Source organism: Alligator mississippiensis, chromosome 1 (genome assembly GCF_030867095.1).
Source record: "Alligator mississippiensis isolate rAllMis1 chromosome 1, rAllMis1, whole genome shotgun sequence".
Classification (NCBI taxonomy): Eukaryota; Metazoa; Chordata; order Crocodylia; family Alligatoridae; genus Alligator; species Alligator mississippiensis.
Window position 1 is genome coordinate 338,472,439 of NC_081824.1, and position 12,406 is coordinate 338,484,844.

The following is a 12,406-nucleotide window of genomic DNA, read 5'->3' on the forward strand; positions in this document are numbered from 1 at the left end:
AATATGGTAGTAGATTTAAATAATCCATACAAAGAAAGTGTGAAGGATGCAATGGATGCTCTTTAATTGAATACATTTTAATATTTCCATGTTAATGGACACTTAGCAAGCCATAACAAGGATGCCTGTATAGGTCAATTGTATACGCATTCCAAAGATGAGCATGCCAGACTACTTATCAAGATTAGTCTCTCTCATTAAGTGTGTAGGCTGTAGCTATGGCAGTGAGAACAATATTCCCCTGCTAACTATTTGTTCAATAGCAAACAAAGTTCTTAGAGCTTTATGAAACAAGACTCCAACCCCAATGCAAGACACATGCAACAGTTATGTGGCACTCATATACAGGCATTTGATAGTTTTGTGAAACACTCACATTTTCATTTTCACTTTCACCAAGACAAGAAAACCTCCTCAGGGAAGGTTTATGGAAGGGGTGTTCCATGTACCATTAACTACAGATTATAATATAAAGGTCAGAGAACTACTATCCCAAACAGCTCAGGGAATAGGGTAATATTCAATGTTCAGTGCAGTTCAATATGAAACAGGTAATAATATTAGAAGCAGGTTGGTTTGGTCAAAAGGTTCTCCTAGAGGTCTAAAGAACTGTTTTATCATATCTCAAAATCATGGTGTCAGCTAAAATTCAGGCTCAAATGGATATTTTTCCCAATCTAAGAACAGGGATCCAGTAAACTGGAAAACAATAGAAGTGCTAGCCCTAAAATATTTAAAGCCAAAACTGTTATGGGATCATTCTGTGGATCAAAATCTAGATATTGACATGAACTCACTGACACTTGATAAAAAATAAATATGACTATAGAAGACCATATAAAAATAAAAGAAAATAAAAAGCTTACTGCTCAAAAACAAGCATCTCAGATTCTTGCAGTTATTTGGATCAATACAATAGCATGAGTTTGCCTTGTGGAAAAAGCAGCCATAACGTCAACATCACCATATAAGGTAAAAAAAAAGTTCATTACTTTATAGCCAAGGAATAGAGTTACACAGCAATTCCCACTGGGCACCTATACATGTGCCTGATGCCTGCTCTGACATGTTCTAATTATAACACTTCAGACCAGACTCAATTAATCGAGTCTAACTAGAATACTTCAGCAGCCTCACCATCATGTGTATTCAGCACCCCTGAGTTTCAAAATAGTGGTGGAGTGCCCCCCACCACCATTTTGAAGCATGGAAAGCTGACTACACAAGATGCTGTGGGCATTTTAGAGTGGCTCCCAAGAGCTGCTCCAGTAAAAACACTCCCCACCCCAGCATGTGTAAAGATGCCCATTGACTGGGTTCCTTAATCTCAACTGAGAAACCTGGATATGGAAGTCAAGTATTTCCTGTTGCAGAAGTTCAGGTAAATTTGAAAAAAAAAAGAGAAAACTAGAAACAAATTACCTCTTGTCCCTGCTACATGACGGACAAGAAGCTGGTATCTTTCAGCATAGCAGGAAAACAGTTTCCAGGCCTAAAACCATAAGATGTGGCCAAAATAGGAAGAAGAAAAAAAAAAAAACCAACCCAACATCAGTGATTTTCATATCAGAACAGTCAGATTCTGGGTAGAGCTGCCAATTTATGTTTTAAAACGTCCTCCAAAGCTTGGGGAATAACAGCATGAAGCTGATCATATGAATAAGGAAAATTTGCAGATCCCATGCTCAATGTTATCCTAATGATTTCCAAGAATGCCTTTTATGCCCTGCCATCAGAAACTGACTTATGCTTAGAACCTAAGCAGAAACTGGATTTTTAATGATGCAAGACAATCATCAGCACTGGATTAAAAGTTCCAGTCATTTTCAGCACCAGCAAATGATGCAGCACTGAATGAAATCCTACAGGGACTGTAACCACCTCCTTGGTCCCACTGATGACTCTTTCAGCATTCAAGGGCCTCTGAGTTAGTTCACCTGAAAGACTGTGAACTAAAACAGTAGTTCTGAACCAGAAGAGTTCTGATTTTATCTGAAGGGCTTCCTACAAAAGAAAGAGAGGCTACATAGCTACAGAAAGAGAGCTGCAGAGTTTAAAAGATACCACATCTACCCAAACAACTTGCCTGCCTTATTTACCAAAACCTTATTTAAAACACTGTTTTTAGCAACCTTTCTAGTGATGGGTTCATATCAACAGCCAGCTAAGCCCCAAAGAAATAAGCCAAAGGAGGAAAAGACTGCTTGAAAGGTAGGGGTAACAGTAGGAATGCCAAGTCATATTCTAGATAGTATGCAGGATTTATTTGAAGCCAGTAGAGGTGCCAACGTCATCTGGGTTGCCTGTGGCTGTCTGGTTAGGACCCCACTCAAGATCCGACCAACAGCAGCCTCCAGGTATCATACAATCACACTGATAGTAAAGGTGGCTACTCCACATATTCTCCTGGATTCATATAAAGGACTTGCAAAGGGTGTGATGGACTTAATGGCTCATCCTCATTATTCAGTTCCCCAATTTCAGTGTGTTGATTTCTGGCCCCAAACCCTTCTATTTATCAGTCTGAAGGGCAGTCCCAGCTTTTTTATGTCATTGTTACAGTCAGCACCACTGGGGCAGCAGAACGGAGAAGGAAGAAAAGGAAAAGAATGCAGAGGTGGGGCACGTGACAAAAAAAAACAACAAAAAACAGGAACCCTGATTTTAAAATGTACCTAATGATCTTATCCCCAAAATTAGCCCAGATCTACATTAAAAGGTTGGAAGAAGCTGCTTCTTATTTTAAAGATCTGGGGTCATTATTCCAAGTGAAACCACCTTTAATGTTCGGCGAAAAGGAGCCACCAACTTGTCCTGTTTCAATCACTGTAGCTAGATTCTCCACCTACAGTACTCTAGGATGCAAAGATGGCCCAAGTTGAGTTTTTATGCTTGACTTGCAGAATAATTAAATATGCCAAGGACTTTCTAAGACTTGAAAGCTGCAAATGTGGCCTAAGAGTTGAGAGACTAAGTTCTAGTGTCAAGTCAGCTAAGCCAAAAATAAAACTGCCTCTCACCCCAAACCAGGCTATACCGATTTGGAGAGTTATTTTTTATTACAACTCTGCCTACACCAGCAGCTTCTGCCATCACAGCTTTGCTGGTCAGGAATAATACCTATGGTACTCCAGACCAATACAGATGCAGGAACAGAAACTCCTACCATAGACAAAGCCCCAATTCTCAGGAAAGCAAGTTCCATGGTTCTCTATATTCCAGGTTTGCTATTGCCACAGATATACAAGGATAGCTATAGCAGCAGAGCCCCTTGGAGGTAAAACAAAAGATTTTCTTTTTAGCAGAGCTCTACCATCCTCCTAAATGAAGGAAGCTTATCTAATACCAGGCCTCAACTTTCAGCACCAACATAGCTAGGTCAGCTAGAAAATATGACCTTATAGGCCATTTCACGCATTACACTTAGGATGCTTTAGCTAGGGTTCACCAATAAAGATTTCCGTGGCTGATAATGATAGCTGATGATTAATCAACTATATCGGCCAATGCTGATCTCATAACCAATTTACTCCGGTTAAATCGACAGGGTAGAGAGCAGGACAGTGCCACAGGCAGCTCACCCAAGGAGCATGGGGAAGTGGGGTGGCTCCCCACCACTGCACACACCCCCTGGGGGAGGCATGGGGCATGCATGTGCCCTCCATCCGCTGATTTGTGCACTGGGTGGATGCGGGCTGCTTGCTGTGGGCTCAAGGCACTCAGCTCTGCTGCCTCTACCCCCAGGAGCCCTGCGCCAGCCACACACCCCTGGCCCACTCAGCAGCAGAGGAGGAGGGGGCAAGTTGTATCCCCCACTCCAGGGTGAGCAGGGGGCGCACAGCCAGTAAAGGGCTTCCAGGGCAAAGGCAGCAGAGTGGAAGGCCCCAAGTCCACAGCAAGCAACCCACAACCAACATTGCCCCACTTAGCTCTGCTTAAAAGTATACCCTCACATAAAAATGATGGCAGCTGCACTTCAACTAAAGCTCATTCGCTGTGAGCTCTGGGCTCTCCCCTCCATGCCTCCCCAGTGCCAGGAAGCCGCCCCCTCCCCATGCCCTCCAGATGAGCTGCCCATGTCTCCATCTTGTTCTCCGCCCCAGCCCTGGGTCCCATGCACCACCCTGGCTGGGCAGTGGCCCCAGCCCCTGCCCCACTCCCTCCCTCCCCCATGCTCTTCCCCCCGACCCTGCCCACACCTCTTCCCCTCCATAGACTTATCTGCAGGGAGCAGCTCTCCATGCTGCCTGGCTGTATTCCTAGCCATGTGCGTGCATGGGGCCGGGCACATGCACACTGCACCCCCTGTATCTTGCTCCCAGCAGTCCCAAGCAGGACCCCTTGCAGGCTAGAATGCTGCCCACATGCAAGGGGAAACCTGCTGTTTCCCTAAGGGAAGCCTGTGGTCTGTGGCATCAGGGGGCCACAGAAGTGAGGGAACCGAGGTGTCCAGGGCCCTGGCCAGAAGGCATAATTATCGTTAAGCATTGTTGGCTACTGTCTCAGACGGCCGGAGCCGACTTGAGGTGATTTAGAAATTACTCGGTCGTTGGGCGGGCTGGTGAATGGAGAGGCAGACAAAGCGTATTGGTTGCAAAAAACTTTACTTACGCCGCTAGTAGTCATGACACAGGTGGTCCGGTCGCTTAAACAACTACATGAGTTGCTCCAGCTGACAAGGCTCAGGCCAGTGAATCCGTACACGAGTCAGGCCGGCAGGGAAAAGGGTACGTCGAAGGATTGCGCTCGGCGACGGGGAGAAGAATCGATAGGTGATCAGGCTATCGATCAGCTCAACCGCAAGTCAGGAATCTTCAAAGGCACTCTGCAGCGTGCTCAAAGTTCTCCGACTTGGGCGGAAGTCGCACAGAATTTTATACGGCTAACAAGCCAATCGCTAGCCGCTACGTAGAAATAATTTAGAACTGGCCAATAGTGGGACACAAATTTGCATGCGAATGGAGGGAACTCTCTTGCACCGGGGTTTTCTGTTGCAGCAGAAAACTCTTGCTGTGCACAGAGACTCTCACGTGATGGGAAAATTCCATCGTGCCGAGGCACTAAAATCATTGGGTTGTGACAGCTACAATGGCCAAAATAAGTCGATAGCCAATAATGTAAATTCCCCTTTTATCTGTGCCAATCCAATATGCAACTGATATCAGTGCACCTCTAGTGTTAGCCACACTTAGAACAATATTGTCCACAAGTTCAAGCAGTAGAATGCATGCTAGGTACATGTGTATTATAGCAGTTATGACTTTTTGCAGAGAGAGTATCTATCTCCAGATTGTGTTAAGTAACACATGTTCAGCTACAGTGAGACCACTCCATAGAGGTAACATGGGAATTTGCAGTCCCCAGAGGGGCCAATTCTCACAGCTCCCCACTTCCCTTTGAGCTTTCCCCAGTAAGATCATAGCACCGCAGCCCACCTGGGATCCAATACCAATTTTTCTCCTCACTGAAGGGGCATCAGTTTCCCACGTGGGACCAAAAAACAGCTGACCGTTGGCCCCAGCCCCAGGTCCAGCTCCACACTACAGAGTCAGTTCAATACTCCACTGAGGCACATCAGAGATCACAGTAAATATTCCTGTGCAAATGTTCAGAACACATTCCAGGTTCAGCATGTGTTAACTCTGTACAGTATTAAGTGTCCCATGTGACAAGGGCCTTTTACACTCTTAGCTGACAGGTTAATCTATACTACAAAGTGAGCGCCTATAAGCATAAAGATTCAGTTACCCACGTGCAAGTATTTTCCATCTGCATTGTTAGATCTGCAAACTTTCCTACAGAATTTCCTTTAAAGGTAATTGCCAAATCTTCTGATTAGACATACTGTAAAAGCTGGATCACCAGGACCCAATACACGTGAACCCTCCCTGTCCAAAAGGTTATGTTAACAAGCTGTAAAGAGTTAGCAGAAACTAACAGCAGAAAATAGCTAGCAAAGCTATTTATGAAGTTGGTTTGGGGGGCTTCTGTTAATAGGCAGAGAAACCTAGATGTTTCACAGTTTTCATATTAACTTTGTGCTTGTAATAGTAAATGGGCTTTACAGAGTTCTTATGTTTGCACAGTCTTTCCACACAGCAATGAGGGAGAACAATACTAAGCAGAAGGATGTAACAGGAGACCTAGGAGGCAGCACTTAAAGCTGTTTTTAAAGAAGTTGTCTGTATTTTAAGATAGTGCCCCTTCAACAACTTGTAAGCTCCACTTTATAGATGCCTGTACACTAGGCCCAGTGTTCCCTATGTTTTAAACTGAACTCAACTGAGACTTGACACTAGCACTGAATACATTTAGCAGCCAACTGGAAGAGAAAAGGAAAGGATAATACATATTGAAGTAATTTAGTTATAGCACTTTAAACAAAATATTTAAATTCATTTTTTAGAAATAAAGGGGTTTAGTGCACTGAACCCAGAAGCATAAGCAAGCACATGTGAAAAGAGGAAGCCCTTAAATAGCTGTCAACAGACAAGATGTGTGCTTCTCTTTCACACAGATTATGCCTATTAGTGATTTCAGAATGTTTAACAGTTAGTTTTCAAGGCTGGTGCTTATGACATTGCACCAAGTGTGTCAATACATTCACTTCCTGAAGAACCGTGACAGATTTTACTTCCCTCCTGCCCTTGCTTTGAGAATTATCTGTAGCTACAATTGTATTAGGCTCATCATCACTGTTAGCAAGATTCAGTTGACTAGTTCAACTGCTATAATTTTAAATGAATGTTTGGGTAGCTGCACTACCTTTCACCTACAGCTCAAAGTGATCCTGGCTTACTTTAAGTTCAATTTATTGCTGTTGTGTGGAAACTGCCAGGAGCAGTGAAGTTTGCCCCTTTCCTTTTACTGTACTACTCAAGCTGTACTTACAAGTCTCCCCTAAAAACAGATCAGCATTTTATCTTTGCACACACTGACTGCCCGAACAAGCTTTTCATAGACTTAACCTCATAGCTTGGCCTAATCCCTCTGAAAGCTTGAGGTGACACACTGAGGCATCTAGCCAAGTTTAAAACTGTGAAGTACATACAGCAACGGGCTTGCACCTTTTCCCCCCCTCTACAAGGGAAGGTGACCTATGGTTTTCATTTGTTTACTTGTTTGTATATGTGGGGTTAACAAGAAAACCTCTGAATTGCCTTCTTCCTGAGCAAGCAGAAAGGCTAGGGAAGAACAGAGCATCAGTAGAACAACAATATCACAAACACCAAGTAAAATCTGCAGCAAAAGGGGTACATGTGTAAAAAACAAGAGAGTCAGACTCAAGTTTCCACTCTATACCTTGTTATCTCAATTTCTTCTTAACAGCTGAAGAACATAAGAACTGCCATTTACTAGGTCAGATCACAAGTCCATCTTGGCCAGCATTCTGTCACACACACACCTCACTCCCATCCCCGCTTTCTTTAGTGGTGCCTTGTAATCGCTTGATGTGCACCCTGTAACCCCAAGATTAAAGGGGGCTTTCAACTTCACCTGGTAGGCACTGGCCCATGTCCCCACTGCACATCAAACAGGTCTGTCACACAGTAGCAGAGAGTAGATGCTGAAAGAGAAGTGAACTGGGTATGACCAGGGTTTTCTGCTCCGCCCAAATCTGTTTCTCTGTCACATGCAGCCTCCAGCAGTTAAGGTCTGGGAAGTTATGATTCAGAAGCTGTATCCCTCACTCCCATGCTCAATAGCTACCCTTTCCTCCAAGGATTTCTCCAATCCCCTTCTAGCTTTGCTGCTGGCTGTCCTATCTGGCTACGCTGCCAGCTTCCATCACATCTGGGAATGATGAGTCCCATCCTTGTATTACAGGCAGGGTGAAAGACAACTTCCTTTTGCAAGTTTTTCCAACTTGCTACTTGCTTTAAAGATCGCAGCCACTTCCATCCCCCTGAGGAATCAGCTAACACCAAGAAGCATCTTCCCCTACAGGACAACTCTCCACCAAGCTGCCACACAGGCACAGGGAAGCCGGGCTGGAAAGGATCTCCAGAGGTCCTCTACTCCAGTGGTTCTCAACCTTTTTGTACCAGGATCCAATGTCAATTTTGAGTTACTTTTTATCATCTGAACATTGGGAGTTTTTTTAGTCAGAGAAAACCAGGATCCCTAATGATAGCCATGTCCATCCCAGCAGCTCCTGCCACCCTCACTTTGCCAGTCTGGAGCAGGGTGGATTTGATTTGAACCAAATTGATTTAAGTGGTTGAAATTATGATTTAAATCACCAGTCAGAAAGCCTCAATTTAATCACTGTTTTCTACAAAAAGTGCATTCTTCTTGTTCAATATCCTTTATTCATTTAACTTCTTGAAACTTTGCACTTTTAGAGAGAACTAAAGGCTTGACTGTGTACACAAACTTGCAGAGAGACAAGAGGGCTAATGGGTGGTAGTCAGGTCTGTTCTCTCATCTCCATATACTGCTGTAAACAAGGATATTCTCTCTGGAGACACTGATCTACAGCCTGAGAACTGAAACTAAGCATCACAGAGATGCTTCATGAGATCCTCTAGACTGAGCACCCATCAAGTCCTATTAGGTAGAGTGGTTTTACGCAGACTCACAGAAATGTAGGGCTTCTTTAATCTTTGCTCATCCATACAGGAGCCTCTGGGAACCCCATAAGATTGAGCCCCTGACTTAGTCCCTGGCCTGTTGTAAGCTATTTGTAAAACTTTTCTAAAAAAGTTACCTAAATGCATGGTCTCAACCAGCACACAATTAGAAGTTATCATCCCAATTCCATGACAGGGTTGCCAACTCTGACTGAAGCTATTCCAGGAGATTTTTTTACCCCCAACAAAACGTAATGTCATTAGTTGTACCGCTTGACCCATTTACAATATCAATCTCCCAGGTTGCTTTTAATAGTCACCGGGAGATAGATGGCTGGGAACATACTTGGCAGCCCAGGAGGGTTGGCAACCCTATCCCATGATGATATCTTCAAGCTTTAACATATGTTAAATTAAACCTATCTTTATATATGCTTTTTTTTTTAAAGCACGTTAACAAAAGTTACAAAAAAAAAATCTGATAAAAAAAATCAGAATTTTAATTTTTTTTTTTTTTAATCGTTGGAGTTGGGTGCACCCTGGTCTGGAGTCACACCTCTGCCACTCCCTGCCAGGGCAGAGTCCCCAGCTCACAAGGTGTGTGTGTGTGTGGGGGGGCAAGCTCCCCATGCCAGGGGGCGCCCCCAGCCCACAGCTGGCAGGGAGGTCACGGCCCCACAGGTGCGGGGCGGGGCGGGGGTTGTGACGCCACCTACCAACCGCCGCCCGGGTAGCCGCCTACCGGCTGCCGCGAGCGCACGGAGAGCCCCCGGGGGGGGTGACGTCAGCGCCCACCGCCGCCCGGTGAGCGCGCTGCCCAACGGCTGCCACGAGCCGCCCCCGCAGCGGGGGGCAGGAGCGAGGTGCAGCGGGGCGGGCCGTACCTGGGGGCGCTGGTCCCAGCTGTACCGCGGCTGCGTGTCCTCGCTCCCCGCTCCAGTGTCTGAGGGCAGTGGCGCCTTGCCCGGCTTCCGCCGCTTAGAGAAGAAACAGCCCATCGTGCCGCCGCCACCACTGCCGCCGCGCCCTGCCTTCACGTAGCCGCTCCAGTGGCTACTTCCGGCTTCGGGCGCACACCCTCCCCGTCTCCCCTGGCGACCACGGTCCCGCCCCCCGCTCTTAACGTTAACCAATGGGCACACGGCATTCCCGCGCCCTACTCACCAATCAGCTTTGTGCCGCCGAGATCAAGCCCCGCCCCCTCTCTCCCAACCCCCCCGACCAATGGGCAGATGGCGCTCTCCAGCCCTGTCCACCAATCAGCAGTGCCCCCCTGGGCTCAGTTCCCGCCCCCCAGGACTCGCTGCAGCTCTAAGCGTTGTGGAAGAGCCTGCAGACCCTCTTAAAGGGACAGGCTTTCCCTGCCCACGGCCAGAGGGTGGGGTTGTGTAGTGAAAAGGGATCTTGGTTCTCTCTGGTAAAAACAATCGCTACTTTTCAGGTTCAAGGAAGTAATCCAAAATCCACATTTTTCCATGATTAAAATGAACCGCCACTAATACATAGATATCTCTATATCAATAAAGATATAGATCTCTATATAGATATATATAATATATATCTCTATGTATTAGTGGCATTTCATTTTTATATCTCTATGTTTTCATAGAGTGTTTCATTTCACCCAATTTCATTTTCACTTCATATATTTATATAGATATCTAAATCTAGATAGATAAATAGTGGTGTTTCATTTTGATCATGGAAAAATGTGGATTTTGGGTTACTTTTCTTAATCTGAAAATTGCAGATTTTTTTTCAGAGAAAATCTAACCCAGGAGGTGCACAGTCCCACCAGGGGGAATGCCCTGCTGGACCTGGTCCAGGCAACAGGCGACGACCTGGTGAGGGGACTCCAGGTTCTCGACCACCTGGGCGACAGCGATCATCACCTACTGGAACTCACCATCCAGTACAGGGTGTCAAGGGCCTGCAGCAAGGCAGTAGCCCTTGATTTCAAGAGGGCCAACTTCAATGACTTGAGGAGATTGGTAGGAGAGGCACTGAAGTCCTGGAGGGTAGGGGAACTGGGTGTCCACAACGAGTGGTCATTCCTTAAGGAGACAATCCTCCGAGCTCAGGGGTGACAGTTCCAATGAGAATCAAAGGGGGAAAGAGTGCTCAAAAGCTCCCCTGGCTCGCCAAAGGCATTCAGGAATGCCTGAAAGCCAAAAAGGAGGTGTACATCCAGTGGAAGGGAGGGGCTATCACCAAAGAGGAGTATACCTCCATCGCTCAGGTTTGTTGTGGGGCTGTTAGGCAGATACAGAACTAGGGCTTGCATCAAGGATCAAGGACAACAAAAAGTCCTTTCTTAAATACATAGGGAGTATGAAGAAGGCACCTGGTAACGTGCGGCCCCTGCAAGATATGCTTGGCAATCTGATCGTTGCACCAGAGGAAAAGGCAGACCTTTTTAACAAATTCTTTGCCTCCATGTTTTTGTGCAGGGACCAGGACACCTCCCCCACTGGGATTCAGGAGGGATCAGGACGGACTCCACCAGGCCTAGGTCAGGGAGGACCGAGTTAGGGAACTTCTGGAGGGGCTGGACGTGTTCAAATCAGCAGGTCCAGATGCTCTCCACCCCAGGGTTCTGAGGGAATTGGCAGGGGTTATCGAGGGGCCCCTGGCATGGCTTTACGAGCACTCGTGGTGCTCTGGCCAGGTGCCAGAAGACTGGAAGAAGGCCAGCCTGGTCCCCATTTTCAAAAAAGAGAGAAAAGAGGACCCGGGCAACTATAGGACCATTAGTCTTACTTCGATCCTGGGGAAGCTCTTTGAGAAAATTATCCAGGAGCACATCTGTGAGAGACCAGTAGGGGGGATGATGCTCAGGGGCAACCAGCATGGCTTCATTAGGGGCAGGTCCTGTCAGACCAACCTAATTGACTTCTATGATCAGGTCACAAAATCATTGGATGCAGGTGTCGTGGTGGATGTAGTCTTTCTGGACTTCAGGAAGGCCTTTGACACTGTCTCCCACCCCATTCTCATTAAAAAGCTAGGCGACTGTGGCATTGATGCCTACACAGCCAGATGGGTTGCAAATTGGCTGAGGGGCCGCACCCAGAGAGTGGTGGTGGACAGGTCATATTCAACCTGGAGGGATGTGGGCAGTGGAGTACCCCAGGGCTCGGTCCTCGGGCCCGCACTGTTCGATCTCTTTATTAGCGATTTGGACAAGGGAGTGAAAAGCACCCTGTTCAAATTCTCTGATGACACCAAGATTTGGGATGATGTGAGCACGCTAGAAGGGAGGGACAGGATACAGCTGTACCTGGACAGGTTACAGGGGTGGGCGACTGAGAATAGGATGGGATTCAATACTGACAAGTGCAGGGTGTTACACTTGGGCAGTAAGAACCAGCAGCATACCTATAGGCTGGGGAACTCCCTTCTTGTAAGCACAGTGACAGAAAAGGATCTTGGAGTCATTATCAATTCCAAAATGAACACGGGCCGCCAATGTGAGGACGCGGTCAGTAAGGCTAACCATACCTTGTCATGCATCCACAGATGCATCACGAGCAGGGCCAAGGAGGTGATCCTCCCCCTCTGTGTGACACTGGTCAGGCCACAGTTGGAGTACTGCATCCAATTCTGGGTGTCGCACTTTGGGAAGGATGTGGCCAGCATTGAGAGGGTCTAGAGGGCACTCGCATGATCTGGGGACAGCAGGGCAGCCCCTACGAGGAGAGGCTACAGGACCTTCTCACTTCACAAGAGAAGGCTGAGAGGGGACCTGGTGGCCATCAATAAACTCACCAAGGGGGACCAGCAGGGAATGGGAGAAACCCTGTTCCCCCGAGCACCTCCCGGAGTAACAAGGA

At 46.7% G+C, this 12,406-nt stretch overlaps 1 protein-coding gene across 1 annotated transcript in view; it reads right to left on the reverse strand.

Annotated features, from left to right (window-relative positions):
* Positions 1-9,639, reverse strand: part of RP2 (RP2 activator of ARL3 GTPase) — a 28,095-nt gene extending 18,456 nt beyond the window's left edge. Inside the window, exon 1 of the mRNA XM_006277454.4 lies at positions 9,458-9,639. Within this exon, the coding sequence (XP_006277516.1) occupies positions 9,458-9,571 (114 nt within the window). The 5' untranslated portion in view covers positions 9,572-9,639. The remainder of the gene's footprint in view (positions 1-9,457) is intronic.
* Positions 9,640-12,406: the final 2,767 nt, after the last annotated feature.